We start from the raw sequence: 24,648 nt of genomic DNA, 5'->3' as shown, positions 1-24,648 counted from the left end.
TTTATAGGAGTTTGTGGGTTTTAAATATCGAAATATACGATTTAATAGTATAAAGTATGAATGTATTCATTTTTATCATGAATTCGAACCATTTCTACCATCTAGGGCTAGGATGGGCCGTGTCTTTCTGCGTTTTAAGTAATGACTTAAGGCAATCAGGAGTCAAATTAATGTCTACGACTGGATTTACAAAACATTTCAAAGATTGCGCATTTTAACCAGCGATAACCGTTACTCGTAATTCTTAGCAAAATACCTCTACTACTACAAAATCAGCTGAAAATCATATATAAAGGTAATAACGGATAATATATTTAACTATTTTTGTTTTATCGAAAAGAGGCAAATTAAAAATTTACGGAATTAATTTCGCACTAAGCTTGGCAATAAAAATAGACAAGTTTTAAAACGTTGCCCATCAAAACAGTTTTGAGCGGCAGCACGTGAGCAACGTCATAATAACGAAGTAGTTTCCATCCAAACTATCTAATGGTAGAAATGAATACATTCGAGAAATTCCAGGATATCTGAAAAAGGAGTTGCAATGTAATGTCCAAAGATAGGCCACATAGGAAACTAAATGTCTTTGAATCCGTGCCTTCCATTGTCTCAATTCTCTATCTATGCCTTTCTAGAAAAATATGAAATGATATATGTGTTGTTGGGTTCCAATCTTTATTGAAATCCAATTCAGAAAGAAAATTGCATAAAGTCGCTATGAATATAGGAAATATAGGATAAAACCAATATAATTTCGGTCATATGAACATTTCTGAATGTATACATAAGTCAAAATTTCATAAGAAACTACTATGCATTTTTACTATATGAAATGGTTTTTCTTATTTGAAATCTTCGTCATTTCTGGCATTTTATTCCGACAATTTTGGCCACTAGGAAATGGCAAGAAAGAACTTATATTGCCCATAAAAGTGTTGAAACAATCCACGCGCATCAAAGTCGAGTTTTTCCCAAACATCGGCGCGTGCTTTAACCACGTCGGAATACGTCTGTTTTAGGAAGCTAATGAGATATCGAAATCATTTTATTCTTCGAGCGTAAAAAGGATTGGGAGAAACTCTAAAAATTTATTATCATTATTTATACATATACTTCGCAACAACAAGGTTTCAAGAAATAAGACCTTTTGCATTAAAACATTGGGCTGTAATTAATTTAAGATTTTTAGCTTCCTTTACGAAGTGTTATTCCCAGAAATTAAGAAGAAAGGTGTCTTGTCGTTAAAATGTACATCCCTTGTCGGTAGACTTGCACGAGCCTTATAATAACGTAGTCCACATTATATATATAATATATATATAAGTAAGTTGATCTCAAAAAAATATATATGGGAGTCATTCCGTGTGAATTCGACCAGGCGGAAAAATGCCTAATTTTTAATTTTAATAATTTTTTTTCTACAAATACATTAGGTTAAGAAACTAAGTTTCTCAAATTTTGAGTCTCGAAAAATTTTTTTTTTTCGAAATATAATTTTTTTTCTTTTAATGGGGTAAGAAGTCTTTTAAAAACATAATTGGATGGTATTATTTTTTAAACGCGAGAAAAAAATAAAAACGTGTTTTTTTTTTAAAATCAATTTTATCGATATTTGAATATTCGCGGGTCACGGCTGGCCGTATTTACGACCTCTCACGGTTGGCCGTGATTTACGACTTGAACACCACCTTCGAAAAAAATATATATTCTGTTTACCTAACTAGTTTATAAAAATAATTTTGTGATTGTTAAATTATTTTTATAAACTGGTTAGGCAAACAGAATATATTTTTTTTTCGAAGGTGGTGTTCAAGTCGTAAATCACGGCCAGCCGTGAGAGGTCGTAAATCACGGCCAGCCGTGACCCGCTACGTTTTTATTTTTTTCTCGCGTTTAAAAAATAATACCTTCCAATCATGTTTTTAAAAGACTTCTTACCCCATTATAAGAAAAATAAAAAAAATCAGATTTTTTGAAGGTGGAGTACGCGTCGCAAATCGCGACCAGCCATGACCCCCCCGAATATTCAAATATTTCAAATAAAAAATATTATTTTTAAATTTGGAATTCAGATTCATGTTCAACTCTTCTTTTATGCCTAAAATGTGAAGTTTCATTAATTTCGGTGAATTGGTTCAAAATATATTTGAATATATTCAAAATTTCGTATTGAAAAGCCAAAAATTTCTTTTTTTGAAAAAAGTTATATTTCGAAAAAAACATTTTTTTCAAGACTCAAAATTTGAGAAACTTAGTTTCTTAACCTAATGTATTTGTAGAAAAAATATTATTAAAATTAAATATTAGGCATTTTTTCGACTGGTCGATTTCATATGGAATGACTCTCATATATATTATTTTTTCAAAGTGATGTTTAGAACTTATAATTATATTTCATTATTAATTATTTTATTCTAATACGAACATTTCCATAAACGTATAGATTAGATCAATCGAAATAAAATTGGTATAGGGAAGTTCATTTTTCTGGTCGATATTCATTAAAAAATAAAATAAATTTAGAAAATAACTTGTTGTTAGCCATATTATGAATTTAATAAGAAACAAATAAATTATTTTAGATAAATTAACGAATTAATAAGATATACACCACAGAAAGGGAAAGTGAATCTTATTAGTTGTGTTTGTCGGTTACCATGCGAAATTCTGGCAAAAATAACATTACATTATACGTTGAATTGGGACTTGATCAATTTCATATCGATTGATCAAATCAGAAATGTATGATATCTCTTTTACGAGATAACAATTCATCGTCCTTTACTGCTGGTAAAACGTTTTATTTTCACCTTTTGTGTACTGGGGGATCCAGTTACAAAGTCTCAACATGCGTAAGGCAAAGTTTCTTTAACCGGTACAAAGCGGGAACGAATGCAATTATAAAATTAAATTAAAATGTAACAAAATGAAAGATTAAATATGGTTTTTTTCGTTTAACATGCAAGTAAAAGAACATTTAAAAACTTTTTTTTAATTATTTACATGTGGGTGCAGGGGATGACCAAGCGCATGAAACATGTACCTTCGCAGGCTCCCGCTGATTTTTCAAAAAGCTTTTAGGAAGAAAACATAACTATTATTTTTAAATTTACATAACTATTATTTTTAAATTTCCATAACTATTATTTTTAAATTTCCATAACTATTATTTTTTAATTTCCTTAACTATTAATTTTTAATTTCTATAACTAGTACTTTTTAATTTCTATAACTATTACTTTTTAATTTCTATAACTGTAACTTTTTAATTTCTATAACTATTACTTTTTAATTTCTATAACTATTACTTTTTTTACTTTTTAATTTCTATAACTATTACTTTTTTTACTTTTTAATTTCTATAACTATTACTTTTTTTACTTTTTAATTTCTATAACTATTACTTTTTACTTTCTGTCCCTTTAAAGTTTGAACCTGAATTGGGTTTAAATTCACATTTTTATAAGTTCGAAGCAAACTTACGTTTACAAAAAGGCTAAATTGCTTCGGACTTTTCATAATTATAATTATTATACAAACCTATTTGGTAATATTTGGTGACTGATTTACGATTTTGATATGGCAATGTTTTCCGCTATTACAACGTCGTTATTATCTGGGTTATTAATAGGCCTTTCTATAAAGTTTTCAGGTAGCTCTTACGTATAGAAACATCTATTGTCGCGGTTGATTTCCCGTCGGACGTGGTCTAAAATCGAAATTATCTTTCAAAACGTTATTGTCGAAATGTCTACCGATAACTTTCTAGGAATAGGTGTCGCTGGTTTACAGGAAGAGGTGAAATAGCCATTCAAGAAATTGCTTACGGAATGGATTTTGATTTGCCGAAGTATGCGCTAGTAATGACCATGAAGGCCGGGAAGGAAGCTTTCGTAAGGAGAAAGGAAGCTTGAACCGAGACCGAACGCAATCAACAAGCTTATTATGTGGTGATCGAAGCTTTGAACGAAGCTTTTTGACACAATGAAGAGATTTTCAAAGTAGCTAATTTGAAACAGTCCAGATAGCCTTGTACGAAGCCCTTTGGTACAGTGAAGTGAGCCACAAAGTAGCCCTTTTAATACAGTGAAGAGAGCCTTTGGACGAAGCCTTTTTGATACAGTGAAGAGAGCCTCAAAGTAGCTAATTTGATACAGTCCAGAGAGCCTTGTACGAAGCCCTTTGATACAGTGAAGTGAGCCTCAAAGTAGCCCTTTTAATAGTTAATACAGTGAAGAGAGCCTTTGGACGAAGACTTTTTGATACAGTAAAGAGAGCCTCAAAGTAGCTAATTTGGTACAATCCAGAGATCCTTGTACGAAGCCCCTTTGATACAGTGAAGTGAGCCTCAAAGTAGCCCTTTTAATACAGTGAAGAGAGCCTTTGGACGAAGCTATTTTGAAACAGCGAAGAGAGCCTCAAAGTAGCTAATTTGATACAGTGAAGAGAGCCTCAAAGTAGCTATTTTGATACAGTGAAGAGAGCCTCAAAGTAGCTATTTTGATACAGTGAAGAGAGCCTCAAAGTAGCTATTTTGATACAGTGAAGAGAGCCTCAAAGTAGCTACATTGATTCAGTGAAGAGAGCCTTTGACGAAGCCCCTTTGATACAGTGAACACTGAGATAAAACTATTGCGTAGAAATTACATGGAACTCCTGGACGCACAGTAGCCAGGAATGTTCTGTATTTTATAGAGAAAGTTTCGTAAATATCTTTTACATGAGATTCCTGTAATTTATACAAATAGCTCATAATAAAATTTTCAACCAGAATCATTGTATTGTATACAATTGAAATAATAATTAAAATTTCTAACACGCCTGTAAATTTTACGGAATTTAAAAACTGCGGTAATATAGCCAGGAAATATTATATATTTGATTTGTTCTTACTACCCTTTAAAATTAAGCTTATGTACACTAAACATTTCCGTAATTAAATTTTAACCAATAAGGTACTTTAATTGTAAAAAATATTCCACAAATTTGCTAAATATATACCAATAAGCTCCAGCAGAACTAGAGTCCAAAGCAAGAGAGATAAACCCGCGCACAACATAGTAATGCAACTCATTGGCTCGGAATCCAGACACGTATTAAACTTAGTTCAAACCACAAACACTAACGCGATGAATTTGCATTTAAATGTATAAATATTAATTTGTTTTCATTTGATGGGTAATTAAAAATATGACTCCATTGGTGCTTTTACGAGATGTCACTAAAAATCTTTTCTTAATATTAGTTGATTTACAACAAATAATGAATTTTTATGGATTATTACTGTTTGGTAGAAATTCAACTTCGACCACAATAACTACAGGAACTACCTGTATTTTAAATAACTTAAAACGTCTTAATTTTTTACTGTAAATACATAGTAATATGTATTGAACAAATATGTACATATATAACATTTCTATCATAGAAACTACATGGCTGTCCTTTATTACAAATATCTGAAACTAACCTCTAATTTTTACTATAAACAAAAAGTAATATGTACTGAAAATGTATATATATATATATTACAATTCAACGAAAAATACTACATGAAGCCCCTGTATTTTAAATACCTAAAAACATCCTGTAATTTATACTGTAAAACAAATTGTAATATATACTGAAAATGTATGTATATATTACTATTCAACGATAAATACTACATGAAGCCCCTGCATTTTAAATACCTATAAACATCCTGTAATTTATACTGTAAATATTTCATGAATATAGTAATTTAAACAGTACAGTACTGTATTAAAAAAATACAGAACGGGTGCTGTAAAATATTTCTGTAAATTCTACAGTTTCTTCTCTCAGTGAAGGGAGCCTTGAGCGTATAGCTTCCGATGTATAGCGCGAGAAGTTTTGGAAAATGAATTTAATATTACGAGGAAACACCAGAGCTTGGAAATTTCGGAATTGTCAGAAGCTACTGATACAGTGAGGGCTAAAGAAGTGTCTAAAAGGAATTCCATTTCATTTGACGAGGAACTTGCTTGGACGGTAAGAGATCTCATCGAGCAAGCCGTAGATATGCTGCTTGAAGCCACCAAAGAAGCTTTTGATATTTGGCAGATTCATATATTCATTGTAATTGATGAATAAATTAATTATACTAGTTTACGTCGCTTCGTAATTTTCTTAATGACGAGTCCAAGATATTCATTGTAGCCTTCCCAACTTGTATTTTCTATTAATGAAAATATAAAAGTGAGAATATATAGGTAAAACACGTCCATTTCGAACAAAATTGAAAATAATGGGCTTGTGGGTGTGGAAAATAATTTCCGTTTCTCTACCTCAAAGAAAATCAAAGATTGGTTAAGCCTTGTCGCGCGGACGTGGCGTTCATATCGAACCGAAACGCGTCATTTACCGGATAGTTTGTCGAAGGCGAGGGAAAAGGTACAGTACTAACGGGACACTGTAAATCGAGCCCCATCAAAGACTACAAACCGGTTTATTGACCAAGTTGATAAATATCGCGACGTTAAAGGCCTTCCAGGTGGCGTTTCCTCCGGCCATCTCTCTCTGGTCTCTGGTGGCGCGGGTTCGAGCTTGATTCAAAGTCAGCCAACGAAGAAATTTCCTGTCACAAATCCTCGTCCAACGAAAGGGAGGGGGAGAGAGAGAGAGAGAAAAGACAAAAAATGAAGTAACGAAAATCAGGCAAAGCCTACTAGGAGAAAAGATTATACGAGGAAACCTTAGAAGCCCCCCGGATTAGGACGGCGTCCTGAAACGGAAATACCCAGCGCGTCCGATAAAGTAAAGGAACGAACAAGAAGTTACGTCTTACTTTGTCCCTGGCAGGAAGCGAAAAATAAATTCCCTTTAGAGAAATATACGCCGGATTAACGAGACAGACCAGTGGCCGTCATTCCAATAGCGGGTTGAGGCGCTCCACTATACTCCCGTATAGAAACGGCCTAATATATAAAAATGGCTTTTCCCGATGGCGTGAAAGGGTAAAACGCCATCTGTCAGAGGGATCCAGGCAAAAATGTCCGGGATGTGAAGCGCGCTTTTTCTGACACCTGACCATTTTGGGACGCGGTCACCCTCCTCGGCCAGACCGTTCGTTTCTCCAACAATACACCCCAGCCCTCAGTTTTTTCTCTCAGCCAAAAAAATTGTTCAGACAGAATGGAAAAAGGTCAAAAGTACGTTTCGAAAGGGCCACGGAGCTCTATAGTCCGGTTACAATAAGTGTTCTTTCCTTTCATTTCCTTTTCTTGGCCTTTTAAGAGTTCCAAAGTCAAAAAATCTCGATCTATACAACGGTACAGTTTCAGTACGAGTCTATAACTCGTGGAAGCTGGCTTTGGGGAATTTCTCGATTGCTTTCGTAGGCACGTAGAGCGCGGATCTCATTAGATACTGCGCCGTTTTTTTGCTGCGGTTTCTAGTTTTTGAAAATCGGATATCGCGAAACGTTTCTGCATGCGTTGACGAAAAGAAAAATCAGATAGTGCGTAAGGATTCGACTTTTAACTTATATACAAGATTAGTCAAATCTTTCACTAAGAGATTTTGTATATTTTGCATTTTTTTGTAATAAATCCAGGATACGTCTTCTAGAATTTGTTCTGAACAATTTTTTTATTATTAATTACGTTTCTTAGGAAATTTCGCGAGGCGTCACTTTCTCGATTTTTTCGCGCCATATTTTAGAGAGCGGTTTTGGCGCGAAACCGCGGATGGTTACACCAACTGCTTAATGATGTTAGTAAAATGGCAAAACTATTTTGTGGGTTACAGTTCGTGTCGTCAGTTTCTCATCTGCCTCTCTAAGGCTTACGGATTTGTTCAATTGCTAGTATTTTTAACAATGTTTTTGAAAAAATTTAACTTATCTTTAGAAATTTAATTATATGTATTCAAAATTTAGATGTAAACATGAAGTTTCACCCGAGTCTAGGTTTAAAGTTTTTGAAGATACATATCTGGCTGCGCAAAGCTTTCGTTAGTCCCATTTGATTTTGGTAAATGCCCCAATGAATCCAATAGTTTGCATAGTTGAATGTTCGTAGACATTTTTATCACCAGTCTTGTTAGCTGTTTGAGTTTTGTCATCACTATTCACTACATGTACTGGCAGCCAGCTAGCAACGCCAAGGCTTAATTGTTCGCTAGTGTTTGTCAAAATTTCAAACTAGTTACCTTTAAAACTGGTTTGGCAAATCTGGTCTCTTTTAACTCGATCAAAAAAATTACATTGGACACTCTTATTAATTCTTAATTAACTAAATTAAGTACCATAACAGTACACGAAACTGTAAACTCGATCAGACAATCTGTCTCGAGTCTCTCGACGTTTTTCGCCAAGTAAATAGTCACTAGTTCGTTTTATGACCATTGGATGGCACCACTACGGAAATTTCGAACGATATTTTTCCTCTCTCTGATTGGCTAAATTTGAATTTCTTTGCCGCGAGTCTGGTTTTCATACAGAAACGTACTTCCCCCTATTTTCTTCTGACCATAGTTATTATTATCTTAAACTTGACGATTGAACTCAACACCCTACATATTTCACAATTTTCCTATCCATTATTATGAGAATAGTGTAAGGTGGATATGGTTTGTTTTATTTTGTTATCTGGGTAATAATTTCCAATTTATATCATTAATTATTTTAAAACAATTATTTCAAAAAGGCATTTAAGTCACTCTTTTGCTATCGTTATCTATACTTACATCGCTTATTAGATTTTGTTTTTTCAACACATCAAATCACGTAACAACTTTTTGGCGGCTTTTCGTTTAGAAGCGTGCAAGTTCTTACTCACTTCTGGTTAGAGAGCATTCAGTTGAGCATTACTCTACTTAATATAGCACTTAGCAGAGGGAGTCCTTAACCATCTGGTGGTAAAATACGCTACTAAACATTCGGAGGGTTTCTCTATAAACATAATACAAGTTTTAATAGATTCTGATACTAATTACGATTGCTCGAAAAATACGTCAAAAACAGCCCATACCCCTGTAAATCGTATTTTTATGGCTTTTAATTAATTTCTTTGATTTTATTGAGTTTTAATTTGTGTTTCCTGACAAATAGGCCTTTCTATAAAGTAACATTACCCTACTTGTTTTGAAGTTGCTGCTGTGTCACGAGCGAGGTATTGATGACGTTTTACTACGAAAAGCCCTGGATATAAAAGTAAATTCAACGAGGCACTCTGTTTTTAAGCCTGAATTGAACTGAACTGCTAAGTATTTCGTGACGAACGAGCTACATAAAAACAAGTTCAGCGAGCGAAGCTTATTTTATGGAAAGGACTATTGGGGTGGCGGAGTGGTTAGCACTTTCGCCTCGCAGCAAGAGGAGCCGGGTTCGATCCCCGATAGTGGCACTGGATGAAAATCCGGAACCACTCTTTCTGCGTAGAGTTTGTAAGTTATCTCCCCACTGGTTAAAGGGGTTTTCCCTCGAGATCTTCGGTTTCCCCTTCCCATAAAAACTTGCTGAGGTTAACGATAATAGTAAGTGTAGGGAGCTGACGGTTGGCTCGCGTGGCATGAAGGGCTTGCCACCACCCTCCTACGCATTGTAACCCGGCCACCTGTTACTTGATCACGCACAAGCAACATTGCTTATAAATGTGAAAGAATGAAAAAGAAATAATTTGACTGCAGCGATAACTTAAACAATAGTTTAAATTAATCTTTATTAAATTGAATTTTTAATTAATAATGAAATTTAATTGCATTTTCTCAGAATTTAAATTTCTAAACAAGCTACTTTCATACATTTTCATAAATACATTGATCTAAATCAATGATTTTTTAAAAAAATCACTTGATTTAAATCACGATTTAAATTAATGTTTTAATTCAATTTGATTTAATTCAGAAGAAACAAGGCCATTTTTGATAATAAGCATGCTAAATTTCAAAACGTTTCAGCCAAACGTTACCAAGTGAAAATTTTAGAGTTGTTAATTGTCCGGTAAAATGAAATGCGGAATAATTTCCTGAAAATTTTCCGCAAATCGGAAAAATAAAAAATTTAAATATAAATTACTTTTTAATGGTTTTTGATGTTTTTATCTATTTATCTATATAAAATATCTAATAACAGTAAACACACTACAAAACATTGTTAATCAGTTTAAACTAGTATAGAAAAAATTAGGCGAAAATGACGCTTTATTTAAATTTGCAAACAATATATTAGACTAATCATGGAATAAAAACTTTTTTTCGGAAAAATACGGAAATTTTTTACTTATAACACTAGATAATTTGCATTAGAGATGTGCCAATACCATTTGTGGGTATCGATTCGAATATCAAATATTTGGTTTCTGGCCACGTCAAATACCAACTCAAAATATTTAAAACGTCGCATATTTGTTATTGTTAAAACGCGGCGAAAAGATATTTCAAATACGAAATAATATGACGTATTTGGATTTCAGTTTTAGGACATTCCAAAACATACAGGATCAATAATATATCCTATAAGAGACCTAACAGCTGACTGAGCATTACAACACCATGCATCACTATCTCTCGCGTTGTCTTCAAATGGCCTGACGGCTATTCGCAAACTACTATCAAATATATTCTACCGACTTTTCGAATATACGACTATTTGATCTGATCTTGAAAATCGAATATTCGTCAATACTTTCAAGGCCTACTCGATTTGACGAATCAAATATTCGATTTGTTATTCGATCAAATTATTTGTTGTAGCCAAATACCTTGCACTGTTCCCAGGAGACAAATAATCATTACATAATCAAATCTTCATTATTTAAATTTTGTAAAACGTATTAATTTAAGTTTTAGTGATGAAAAGGTACTTCAAACCGATATATTCCACCAAAATGGTAGCAGACCTAAATAGGAAATACGTTGAATAAGATCGAAACATCCTCTCAACTGCACGAAACACGAAATAAAATGACATATGATATGCACCGCTATAATGTAGCACTTAAGTCTCGAATTGGAAAGAGAGAGACAATTTTACGCGAGATACACGAGTATACACTAACATAAAAGGCCACGAAACGTATGTTAATTAAATAGAGGTCGGAATGAAATTCTTAGTGTAGAAAGGCACGCGGGGGCCGACTCTCGCCGTAGGCAGCGTATAGTGGCCTAGAGTAGATTAAGAGGGTTTGACTGTCAAGAGAGAGATAGGGCAGGATGAGCTTAAATCCACGAAGAAGGCCAGGTCTGGCACGGCACTTTTCCTAATTGGCTTGCCGACTTTTCGGTTGACTTCTAGCGAAAGCTAATTAAGATCCCGTGAAATGGGAAACCCATCCTTTAATTTTATATCCGTGCCATCCGCTCCTCTCAGTCCCATTTTCGCGGACACCTCTCGACGCCTTTCCCTCCAACGCGGTACTGGCGTCAAATGAACGAGCGATACTATGAATAGAAAGAACTCGTGAAAAATCCTTTCCATTCACTCTTAAAAAAAAGTACCTTATTTCGCAGAATAATCCACTTTTACGCGATAGGCTTTTTTTAACAACAAAAGGAACTTTATTCGCCATGTACCGCGTACGGAATTACCTGAGAAAGTAAGTAATTAGGAATAAATTACATCAAGAATGTACTCGGCGTGAACGGAGAATATACGGGCCACGTACTGTTAGCATCGTGATTCCCGGAAGAAAACCACGCCTCTTTGGAATCCAGACTTCTAACAGGAGACTACCCGAGGTGGCTATCACCGATTTTGTTGAAACTCGAAGGTTAGGTAGACCTTATGGTAGTATGAAAATTCCCAAAGGGAAAAGAGACAATGGGCTTTAGTTTTCCCATGGCAACCGAAAATGTTTCTGATCTCTCAAAACAAAAAATCTCCATTTGAAAAAGCATGGGATTTTCTCGGTTTCACAGGGTACTTACTTACTTAAAAAAATTAAAAATATTATATTTTCAAAACTTAAAAAGATAAATTTGACCTATTTTGGGTAAAATTGATCAATTTTGATTAAATTTTAACAAAATTTGGGTAACCGAGAAAATCCCATGCTCTTTTAAATGGAGAGGTAAAAACATTTTCGGTTGCCATAGGAAAACCAAAGCCCATTGCAACTTTTCCCTTTGGAAATTTTCATACTACCATAAGGTCTACTTAACCCCGAGTTTCAACAAAATCGGTGATAACCACCTCGGGTAGTCTCCTTTGTAAGTATTAATTCATTTAGACCGGCGCTCCTGATAACGGTCATCAAAAAGGACAAAAAGGAGTTTTTATTTTCACTATTGCACTCGAGATTCTGAGGTTTTATTTTAAAATTGAACAATATATCTATAATATATTATAATAAATAATGTGTTAGAGCGAAAAGAACAGTTATTTTTGTGATTCCTGGAAAAAACCACGCCTCAATGCGGCGCTAGCATTCGTTGTACCAAGCCTCTGGACACTTAATCGTTGTTAGCCCGAATACCAGTGGTCTAGTCCTAAAAAAAAGAACCAGGGCGCTACCTGGGTACTGCCAACTTCGATTTCGCGCGTAATCGAAGTTGGCCATACCAGCCGCTATAAATGTACGTCCAACTTCGAATTTTAGCGTGATCGAAGTAACTATTTGAAATTGTTATGGTATTTTTATGCGGGCAAAATTTATAATAAATTCACACACCATTTATTTGAGAAAAATGATTTACGAAACAGAAGCAAGGCGAGCCCTGGCAAGTTGAAAAAAGAGGCAGGGCGCACCCTGGCAAAATGGAAAAACCAAGGCGGGGCGGCGCCCTGCCTTTGAAAAAAGCACTGGGCGACGCCCTGGCCAGACTACACCACTGCCGAATACATTATTACATTAAATGACAATGAACAATTCGAATCATTCTTATTCAGAATCCTAAGCATTTATAATAAAAATTTCATGGGTAATTAAAATGTATCTTCTTAAGTCGGATCGAAATAGATTTAAAGCGAATAGGCGAAACTATAAAGTTCTTGTGGTCTTGCCAACTTTTTAAAATGCTAAAGAAAAACCACTACACGCATCTTCAAACACGTCCTGAAAGAAAAAATGAGCACACGAAGAAACTAACATAAGGTGGTTTCTTTTTACCCTCAAACGTTTTATTCGCCTGTTAAGGGGATGATAACTACTCTGAATTAAGGGCTTCAAAAGTCGCATGATGACTTAGGCCTAAGGTGGTGCCTTGGGTATTAGCCTAGCTGATTATGAGCCTAGCTACTCGCTTGTTCCGGAGAATTAGGGCTACATTATTTACTCATTGTAACCCGGCCACCTGTTTAACGGCATTATAAGTCGCTAGATGACTTGGGTATTAGCCTAGCTGATTATTATTATTATTATTATTATTATGATTACTCCTTCTGAAAAGCAGGTGTAAGGGTGTAAATTGGATTTTGTCGTCTGCTAGCCAGAATTTATCTGCTAAAAAGGCCAATGCCCCCCCCTTGCCCTACCCAAATGACGTCCCTGGTTTTTACTCTGATTCGAACTATTCGTCAACACAGAATCGGAGTAAAATGACGTCATAGCGTTACTCTTCTAACCCTACTCCAAAATCCCGGTAAACCACCGCATTTTATAGAAAGACGTTAATTAGTCACGTGAGCCCTTTTCTTCCATTACCCATTGACTTTATTGTTCCGCCTATTACGTTTAAAATCCCGCTCCTTTAAACCTAAGAATTAAACCTCAATAATTTTAGGCCGTGAAATGAAAATCGGTCTTTAATTTAAACGCCAACGCGAATTTATTCTGGAAAATTTTATTAAGCCGGTAAAATTTATGTTCTAATAAGCGTATAAACTCCGGTATTAAAGGAGTGGCGGGGCGTTTTCTCGACGCGAATCGCCGCCTTGGCTCGTAATAATTAGGATTGTACACATAGAAGGGAATTCGGATGAAGAGACGCGGCTCGCTTGCACCGATAATCGGAACAAACGAAGGAGAGATATTAAACATTCATAAGAGAAAGGGAAGAGAAGTTCGCGCGCCGAAGGCTCCGTTTCCCCAACTATATCGTAATCAATTTAAACTATTAAAGGAAGACCGAACCCATTTTCCACAAAATTCGCTCTCCGCCTTTAAAACTATTATAACAATTAGCGAAGATGACCGGCTCAAAGGAGAGCGACAGGAGGCCGACTATACGGTATTCCGTTATGACGGAGAATATGACTCGAGTTATTCGAACGAATATAGGAAGTAAGGGACAACATCCTTCCTAAAGTGGTCGGCCTCTGTAGTGTCGGCGTTTACGGCTCTTCCTCCCAGCGATGGTAATAGAAGAGCAAATTCCTTACAATATACTTGAGTCGCGTACAAAGTTTTGCGGAATACGGACAATGGCGTTTCTAAGGGCTGTAGTGTTAAAGTGGGTACTTCGGCGATATTGGTACGGAGGAACACTAACGGCATTTCATATTCGAAACGCGAACTCTCTTCTGGAGAGAGGACTCTTTCTTCCACAACAATAGGAAAACAAATTGCTGGCAAACTCTTCGGGGTCGTGGTCTCAACTTCGCTTTGGGCGTTTCCAGAGCTGTATAAACGCGTATATAGCGCCAGCGAGATGCGGATCGCGGAGGGAAGCCGTGGCTCGTTTATGGCGTTTTAAAGCCTTTCGGGTTCGTTCGCGATCTGCTTCCCAGGGCGTTCGGAATGCGCTCGCTTCCATATTTTCGACAAAAGCGCCTGGAAGCTGTCAATCGTTTCAATATAAGAAAGAGGGCACGGAAAGGGAATGGAAGACGCGGCAGGGCGAGGCGAAAAGGGATCGGAGGAGGCATGGACCAACGACGGATAGGCTTACTCCAAATCGGATCGAACGGGATTTAAAAATCATGAATAAATCATCCTCGAATGCCGAGTCTCAGGTGAACCGGTTATACAATAAAACTTAGCTGGGAAGGAACCCGAATGGACCAGGCAAAAAGCTGGACGCCACTTCTCTTTATTTTGTTTTTGCGAGACTCTCCGTCCTACCCTTTCAATGTACTTTTTGCTACCCAGAAAAATATCGGTTGGGCCAAATAAACTTGAAAGACGCGGAGAGAAACTGGGCCTTTAGAACCCTTTTTTGGGCCTTGGCGAATAATTCAATTCCAATTGCTAACCGTTTTGCGAGAGAATTCACTTACCCACTCGGATAAGAGTGCACTCTATTGGAATTCACGATTGCTCTTAAATATGACAAACGGAACCCCGTCTTTTCAAATTTAAACCTTTAAATTCTTAAACGAATTGGAAAGAAATTTAGATTACGCGTGAATTATTAATTACGCATACACCATCTAAATGCATCTCGAATTTAAATGTCAAAAATTGTCAGAGCCTTTAATAGTAACTGCTAAAAATATTTACTTTCAAAATATCGGGGTCAAGTCCATAGCCGCTATTTCCCAACCGTTACTTGAAACTGGTAATAATATTTTAAATCCAACGGCTGCGGAAGAAAGCGACAGTACAAAATACGATATAAAATTCAAAAGCGGTCCTTTTTCCTCGAACCAAAACCTATAAAAACTACGTAAAATAGTTCTTTAAAAACATCAATGGGGAAGAGCCAGTTTCAGACGGCTTAATCGAAGTCGAAAAGGGGATGGGGTTATCGCCTACGAAGTGTCGAGAAAGAAAAGTCAGCCTCCTTATCCATCCTGATAGGCCATACGCGTAAGAAATACATATATGTTAAACTTAATGACCGTGGGGCCTTAGAAAACGGCCCCGGCTTTCCCAAAATTTGAGCTGGCCACTCCCGACTGAAATATTCCGGGGAAAAAGCCCCACTGGGTATTTCGCAACGATTTGGGAAGAAGACGGGAGAGACCCGCGGATAGAGACGGAGCTTATGACGATGTGACATCGACTAGGTGGAAGCATTTAGCTTACCCCTTCCTCTATAGCGCCTATAAGGCCGCTCCAACTTTGGCTGGTACAAAATAAAGTTTAAAAGATAAAATGTTGAGATTTATGGTTGGGAGACGACAGCGAACCTAAGCCATTGTAAGCTTCCACGGCGTCGAAGAAAATGGAGGCCGCGGTAACGGCGCGGCTAAGACGGTTTTGTCTTTTTTCCACCTTCTTTCTTCCTCTCTCGCTGGTAGATGACAATCTCCGAAATAGAATTCTTCGTCCGAGCCTTAAACGAAGCGTCTCACTGCGGAGTCGCATCTGCTTTGGCCGAAAGCCATTTTAAGCCGCTGACGTCCGACTACGATCGTTTTTATCTCTCGCTTTATTTGGCGAAAAGCGGTTATCGACGATTTTCTCGGTGTCCCATTTAGGCTTTCGACACCCCCGCCTACAAAAAAGAAAGTTAAAAAGAACGACTTATAATAAAATCCCTTTCGCAACTCCGTAACGTATCGCCATCCTTCCATCCCCCCCCCCCCCCCCCCACCATCTCGTAGTTCCGAAATTCGGCTTAAATTCGGACAAAGAGAGGTCGTTTTAAAAAAAGAAATATTTCGATATCGGTCGCGAGAATCGTTTTAGCGGCTACAACAATCATTAGCGACGTTTTACCCAACTTTTTATCGAACGGTCAATTTTTCGAGAATCCTAGTAAAAGATCTACAAACCCGATACCGAATATATCTTATATACGAGAGAAGTACAAGTACTCGGGGAAGGTCTCGATGGGAGATGGAGTTTTAATAGTAGGAGCTTTCGTTCCCTCCCCGCAATTCGCCACTTCTTCCACCCACGGAAAAACAATACTTTTAACAAGAAAGTGCAAAGCTCAATTGTTTTTTCGCTACGGAGTTTAGGATTTTCAAGAGGCTACTCGTGAATGAGAGCGCCGATGTTATTAAGATAAGGAAAATTGGTTTTTAGAGATTACCGCTAGAGAAGCTTATATTCAATATGTTGTATGATGATGTAGAACAAACTTGCAGTATTATCCCGCACCCTCCAGTTATATATTTTTCTAAATTTAAAAAGTCTGAGAAAAAGATCGACCCCAATCCTTCAACCGTAAATTTTAAATTTGGATCACTGCCGAATAAGCTTCTCTTTAAAGCAAAACTTTTTCACTCGTGTATCTCGTAAATTTCGAATCTATACAGGGTGTTTCAAACGGTTATGCAAAAATGTTAAGGAATTGTAAGGGGGTGAGTTGAGAAGTATGCCTTTTTGTTAACATTTTCCTACGATGAGTTAAAAGCGCGTAAGAGAGCTTCAAAGTGTGGCCTACTAGCCTCTGGAAGTAGGCTGTAACAAGCGCAACCAAGCAGCAGGGAAATGCGAACATTAAGGTTTGGATTCGTGTGATAGGTAAAAAAGGAGTTTGTAAAAAAATCGAGGTAACCAGCGTAAAAAAGTAAACTTAAACAGTATTTGAAGTCCCTGCTGTTTGGTTAGCGCTTGTTGCAGCCTACTTCCAGGGGCGAGTAGGCCACATTTTGAAGCTCTCTGGCGCTCTTTTAACCCATCGTAGGAAAATGAAAAAAATAGGCATACTTCTCAACTCACCCCTACAACTGCTTAGAATTTTTGCATAACCTTTTGAAACACCCTGTAAATACGTATATAGACGACGCTCATCTCCAGAGAAAAACTAAGATAAAAGACGGCATCGAACGTGAGTGAGAAAACAGGCGAAAGAAAAAGGTATGGATTCAAAAAGTGACCGTCACGGCAAACTGGGAGAATTAATTTCCTCAGTCTCTGAAAAACCAAGTCCCATAAATCATTCATACATTACACTCCGAACTTTTTCATTTCGAAGTTTGTCGGAGCGAGGAAGACGAGTTGTAAGGCAGAAAGAAAACAAACTGCGATGTAGTAGCGCGAAGATTCTTCCAATTGTCCCATATTCTCTCTTTTGTCAACCAACTTCCGTACAGTGATGGACACCTTCCTCTCATTTTGAGCTGTTTTTGTGATTTTGAGCGCAATTAAACGTTTAAATATCTTTTTAAAAGAATGCAAAATGGAAATGAGGAGTGAAAATTTCGCTGCTCAAAAAAGAGCGAAAAGCGAGGAGCGAAATCTATACCCTCAAAAAATGCGAAAACAGAGGAGCGAAAGCTTTACTTCTCAAAAAACAGCGAAAGAGTGGAGCAAAATCTTTACCTTAAAAAACAGCGAAAGAGAGGAGCAAAATCTTTACCCAAAAAAACAGCGAAAGAGAGGAGCGAAATCTTTACCCTCAAAAAACAGCGAAAGAGAGGAGCGAAATCTTTATCCTCAAAAAACAGCGAAAGAGAGGAGCAAAATCTTTACCCTAAAAAAAACAGCGAAAGAGAGGAGCGAAATCTTTACCCTAAAAAAACAGCGAAAGAGAGGAGCAAAATCTTTACCCTAAAAAACAGCGAAAGAGAGGAGCGAAATCTTTACCCTAAAAAAACAGCGAAAGAGAGGAGCAAAATCTTTACACTCAAAAAACAGCGAAAGAGAGGAGCGAAATCTTTACACTCAAAAAACAGCGAAAGAGAGGAGCGAAATCTTTACCCTAAAAAAAACAGCGAAAGAGAGGAGCAAAATCTTTACCCTAAAAAAACAGCGAAAGAGAGGAGCGAAATCTTTACCCTCAAAAAACAGCGAAAGAGAGGAGTGAAATCTTTACCCTCAAAAAACAGCGAAAGAGAGGAGCAAAATCTTTACTGCCCAAAAAAGAGTAAAAAGAGAGCAGTGAAAATTTCACGAGAGCCAGTGGATCTCACACGAGCGAGCGGTTGTTTAACAAAAGTGCCCATCACTGCTTCCGTATAACCCATTTCGTTCTAGCCCGCTTGAAATCGTCGTCCGCGCGCGAAACTAAGATCGTGCCTTTTCATTCTAACCCTGACGGACCGTAGACTATATCTCTTTGTACCGCGACGTTGAACACACATCTAGGATCGATATACGCTGCAAAAAAAAGCGGTCCTCTCTCTCGAAATGAGAGACTTTAGGGAGAGAGAACGAACTATAACGAGACATCTGAATAGGCAGCGGCTAGTACAACTACGTCTCGTTGGCGTACAAAACTCGGAAGAAAAAATCTTCTGGGAAAACCTAAATTGCATTTGCATGTTATATAATTTACGAGCAACGAACGCGGAACAGCAAAATAGAAGCGCCGGCATTCCTTTAAAGTTATCTTTTGCATCATAAAAAGTCTAAAAGTAAAAATAACGTTTCTTATCTTGAAATTTTACCATTTACGGACTGCAGTTGGAAATTGGAATGTAAATATCTATGATCACGGCCAACTTGAACATGTAATTGTTGCGTTGTTAAGCCTATAATTTCTATCTCGAAATTTGACCTTCATTCTACGGACAGTTGGAAATTGGAATGAAAATATTTCTGATCACAGCCAACTTCAACATGTTGGTACGATGTTAAGCCTATAATTCTTATCTTGAAATTTTATCATAATTCTACGGACAGTTGGAAATTGGAATGAAAATATCTCTGATCACGGCCAACTTCAACATGCTAATTCTGTAATTTGTAAGAGAGGTGTATATGATCGTAGAAAGATATACGCTCGCAACAAGATTTTCTATTACTTTCCAGACGGTCACGCCACGAGCGAATGATGATGGAAGCTTGACTTTCCCTGCTTGAGCTTATTAATTTAAATTTATTTGCTTATGTCTTGTATGTTTTAAGTTAAATATTTCGTAATTTTTCTAATTTTTATTATCTTATTTTTAAATTTGTCTTTGTAAACACGCGAAAATGTTAGTGTCAAAGCGGCAAAAAATTGTTTGCGAAATAAATATTATAGTTATTATATTTGTGTTTATTTATTGAATTTTTGTATCTTTCCGCAGGAGCGATATTCACGGAAGATCAGAAAGACAGCGCGACGGAGCTGGCTTTCAAGTACGCCGTGGTTCGGATAAACAAGGATCCAACCGTCCTTCCCAACACCACGCTAATCTACGACATCCAGTACGTGCCTAAAGAAGATAGTTTCCACGCCGCTAAAAAAGGTAAGCCTCATCACGAAGACACACTTATAAAGGGAGTCTGTTTTTGTTCGGAAAGGGTGTTTTTAGAAAAAAGTATTATAGGTAGAGTTTAGAAATTTTCAGTGTATACGCATTAAGTTGGGAACTATCTAATTTCTGAATTCCAGAAAAATTACTAATGAAATGTGCTGCTACAAAATAGGCACACACAAAGTAAATTCCCAACATGACAAACTTGGTGTCTAAGGTCTTTGGCCGACACCATAAGTTTGCTCAAAAATAAAAAAACATGATAAACTTGTTATTTTTCATGACCTTGTTTCTTTGTAAAAACCGAACCAACTTAATTTGTACGTTTTCGAGTATGCTCTACAACTTTATATTTAAAGTTTTCGTCTATCAACTACCGGTAAAAACATACAATTTTGAAAAACATGCAAATCTTTTTTTAATTTTTCTGCAATTTAGAAATTAGATAGTTACCGACTTTAAACGTGTGCTCCCAAAATTTCAAAACTACCTACAATACTTTTACAAAGAAAACGTCCTTTCCGAGTAAAAAAAGACACCCTGTATATCACAGGGTAAAAAAACCGCGTTTCCAGAGCTTAATATAGACGCCCTGATTGTGGTATATCGATAAACGTCTAAATGTACCTCCGCTAACTTAGTTAGTCGCCAGAGTGGTTACCAATGTCGAGAGAACTATCCAGACTTCTTAATCTAATAAATCCTCAATGACGAGACGAAAGAGAGTCTGGCAACCCGTCAAACAGTTTGCACCGCGCACTTCGAGTCGAAATACAATATTTGTTTTGCCTTTTTTTTTTCTTCTTTCATCTCAATTTGAAAGAAATCATTCTTGACTCGAGTCATTTGTCCGTGATAAGCTCGCGTCATAAAGTAACTGGACTCCCCATCCGCAAACACAGAAAATAATAGAGCGTTCCGAATAAGAACTTAATCAATTAAGAAATTCGCAATCAGCCAGCAGCCTTACGATCGCGGGCTTGCTCGATCACTTTTTGATCTTTCTCTTTTGGGACGGGATGAAAAAGAAAGTGGGAAAAAATTAGATGAGACGGAAGAAGTTGGGTGGGATTAATGGAATGTGGTCAAAAGCTACCCGACTTAACTATAGAAGGATTTAATCTGGGTATAGTCTACGCTCTTTACACTCTGACGCCGATATTCGGTAAAAGTAGTCGATAACGGAGAAGAGCCGGAAAAACACCGATAGAGGGCCAAATGAAAGTTTCCCCGTCTTCAAATGGATGTTTAGTTTCGTGTCACCAGTAAATAATGAAGAATGGACTGCCTTTCAGTCGCTGGATGAATCTCGCTGGAAATGGCAGAGGCGGAGTGAAGGCCGGTAATTTGAACTCTTTTTTTCATTTCTCTAATAGAAGAAGATATAATGTCTAGGACCCTAAAAAAAACGAGATAAACGGATTCCGGTATATCTTGTCTTCCACCACTACTAGTCCAGAAATCGAAACTCTTTCGCGTATTTCGTCTTAAAGTATATCGGTCAGTTTAAATTGGTGGCGAGGGGTTTTCCGTGAGGGGTAATTTGACCCGTCAAGTTTATAAAGGCGCGCGAAAGTAATGGCTACCAAAAAAAGGGTGGCTCTATAGCCTCGCAAATAGTCCTCCAAATAGAACGGTATAAAAGCGAAAATTGGCAGAAATCGATAGATATCCTATAAAGGAGTCTACGCTTTGTACGTAAACATTAATCGAGGCGCGGCATCTGCGTATTGCCGTCCAGATGAATTCTCCGGGGGCGAAATTGGGCTCTGAGAATGGCTTATAGTTTTCTTACATATAAGTTTCGCCTTCTCTTTGATTAGTTTTCCAAAGAGCATCTTTCCTCCGAAAGTACCGAGACAAAGACTGAAGGGCCTTTATTTTCACTTTGGAAAATCTCTCGAGACTAAAGAGCGCAAAACGTGGTAATTGTAATTAAATTAAAACGTGATCTAGTGGCGCAATGATTCGCCTCTTAGCGAAAAGCCTCTTGTTAATTTCGAAGCGTTTCAACTCGTTATTAAAATCTTAGATTAGATATTGGATTAATTTAAACGGTGCGATAATATAATAACCAAACCGCGAGCTCGCGCGTTCATTCGTTAAAATTAAGATATTAACAAGCTCTTCAATAAGCGAATCACATCGTGTCACGGCGACAAGCTACCGTAAAAGCTGGCGTCATCCCTAGTTTCATTGCTGAACTATTCATTAGCGAAGCGCTTTGGACTGTTAAATCTACCGCGAATCTAGAAATGGCGCTTGTGTAGTTATAAAATTACCCGAGCTACAATCGGGAATGGAAGATAGATGGAATTTCAAGTATAGTAGTAGTGACGGTAAACATTTAGGTAAAAGTGAAGTTTGGAAAAGGCGCGGCTAGCCTTAATGGCTTGATCCCGCTCGTAAAAATAGGGAGAGAGTCTCTAAAGTATATCGAGACAGAAATTTTCTAAATTAAGGCTAATGGGTCTTACTTTCGGTGGCCGCGTCAAGTTCCGTAAAACGGCCGTCAATTTTCGCGGGAATGAACTGAAAAAAATGGTCGTCCACCCTTTCGAGGGGCTTTCGCGGCGGGATGGAGGACAAATGACTAGGGTTTTATCCGCCTTAGCTATAAGGCTTCCAGCGCCATCTATAATAGAAGAGATTCTACTTTTACGGAGGAAAAAGTGTCCCAATTATTGGGTGGTCGTGAGCGGGAGGTGACGGCGATAGCGTAATGATCCTTAGTAGGTGGCGTGATTCGCCGTAGCACGCGCTGGTGTCACTCGGGGCTCGTGGACAATAAAGGCGGCCGATAAGCAGCCCAACGAGAGGGGAAAGACCCGATAACCGGACCCGCTTAATTAAGGAACTATCTTCCGGCTAATTCGATGGGTGGCGCCGAAGGAATACCATTTTTGTTACGGCATTCATCTTTTTATTTCGTTTTAAAACGAACTAAATTCGGTCTAATGAGGAGAGCCATTATATTCCGTAAATCGCTGGCCATTCAAAACGAGCTAGTCACTTTTGTTTCGCAACGTAAATTTACGCGAAAAAGGGACCAATTTTCGCGAAAGTAGTTTTATTGCGGCAATTTACGACGCGTCTTAAAAATGTTTTACATTTCCCTATTACTAAATTTATATTAAAACTCGTTAACTGTAATTTATCGATACCATTAACGAAAATTATATATAGAGCCTCATTATTTCCAAAGTTCCTATCAAATTCGTATAACTCGTTTTTACGATTTGGTGCCACGTTTTTTAGTACCTGGTAGCGAGCTTTTCCCCGCACACCGATGCACTTCGCGTAGAATAACTTCGCCGGCGTTTTAAAATATATATTTATAATTTACCAAAGTTTCTCGTTCCTGTAAAATCGAGGAATTACCAGGGAGAAAAGCCTCTGGATACGATTTAAACTACTTTAATAATTTACATATTACTAGCGTACTAGATAGATTTAGAAAATCGCTCGGCTTAAAAGCGAGCCGAGCCCGGGTCTCGAGCGACCCCATTTAAATTCGCGAGCGGCAGTCGACACTGTACGTTTTAGCGGGAGTTATGTCGAGGGAGCATTTGCCGGGATTAGAGGGGCCGCCCTGTCAACAAGACTTAATTTCGTCTGGGAAAATTGGAGCCGAATTCCAATAACGTCGCTAGTGGGTTAGATATAGAGGGGCGTATATAACGCTGATGGCCGTTGTAAAAAAAGAGCTGGTAAGCGTATACCAGAGCTATAGCAACAGCTAGGCGTAGGATCAAACAGGGTTTCTCTGTTTACCTCGCGCAACCCATTTTCCCGTCTTCTTGTTGGGAAGATTGGTCGTCGGCCATAGGGGCGCAACAATTGGTTTTTCGCCTAACTGGAGAGAGCTGCAAAGAGACAACGACGAGAAAAAGTAAAAAAAGGCGTTCGGTTATTACTCTCTCGGTAGTTTCCCGCGCGTGGCTTAAAAAACAATAGCGCGAGGCCAAATATAGGCGCGACACGAAACTTTCCGGTATATTAAAACCCATAGACTATACCCTCCGAACCCGAAAATCGAGCGAAACCACGGGGCCGTTAACTCGGGTTAGTTTAATGGTTCGCTCTTACGGTAGCGACATTAAGTAGCTAACTTATAGACACCCCGTTCTTTAGCGTTTGTCTCTCGACTACGAACAAGTTTATGACAAACTTAACGACGATGCGCGAACGTGATTACGAAGAATACGATTTTCACTTTATAAATAAATAAAATTTCTAAGGAACATTTTTTGTAAAGAGTTTTCGAGGTAAACAAGGAATAATGAAAGGGGCGTACCTTTCCTCCTATACAAACACAAAGACAAAGCAAACAAGACATGATTTACCTTCGCAAAGGCGCGTTGGTGCGTTACTATTTGCTCTCAAATAGCCGAAAGCAACCCCATACGTCTTGAAATATAAATTCTATACCCTTCTTTGATTGCTTTTAAGATAAAATCAGTACACTAAACCATGTTTGCCTCTGAATAAATTTCTCAAGAGTGTACCGCGTACTTTGATGTTTACTGATTACAGAAATCATTTTCGTCGCAAACGCTTGTAGCGTATTTATTTTTCTTCATAGGCTTATCTCCGCAGAGCTTCATCCATCCTTTCCGTAAAAAGCTAATTCGAAGGTGGAACCAGAAGTAACATAATAACATAAATATGACCATTCGCAACAATTACTACCGAATTGATTTTCATTATGTTGGGGATTATATTACTTT

At 37.4% G+C, this 24,648-nt stretch overlaps 1 protein-coding gene across 2 annotated transcripts in view; it reads left to right on the top strand.

The window, feature by feature from the left end:
* Positions 1 to 24,648, top strand: part of LOC149932377 (glutamate receptor ionotropic, kainate 2-like) — a 121,076-nt gene that overhangs the window by 19,084 nt on the left and 77,344 nt on the right. For both annotated transcript variants that reach the window (XM_090157517.1, XM_090157516.1), the window contains exon 2: positions 19,748 to 19,909. In XM_090157517.1, coding sequence (XP_090013643.1) covers positions 19,748 to 19,909 — 162 coding nt within the window. The remainder of the gene's footprint in view (positions 1 to 19,747; positions 19,910 to 24,648) is intronic.

The sequence above is a fragment of the Leiobunum rupestre genome, chromosome 8 (genome assembly GCF_980474605.1).
Source record: "Leiobunum rupestre chromosome 8, qqLeiRupe1.1.hap1, whole genome shotgun sequence".
Taxonomy (NCBI): Eukaryota; Metazoa; Arthropoda; class Arachnida; order Opiliones; family Sclerosomatidae; genus Leiobunum; species Leiobunum rupestre.
The sequence above is the reverse complement of the archived record's forward strand: the minus strand, read 5'-3'. Positions and strand labels throughout refer to the sequence as shown.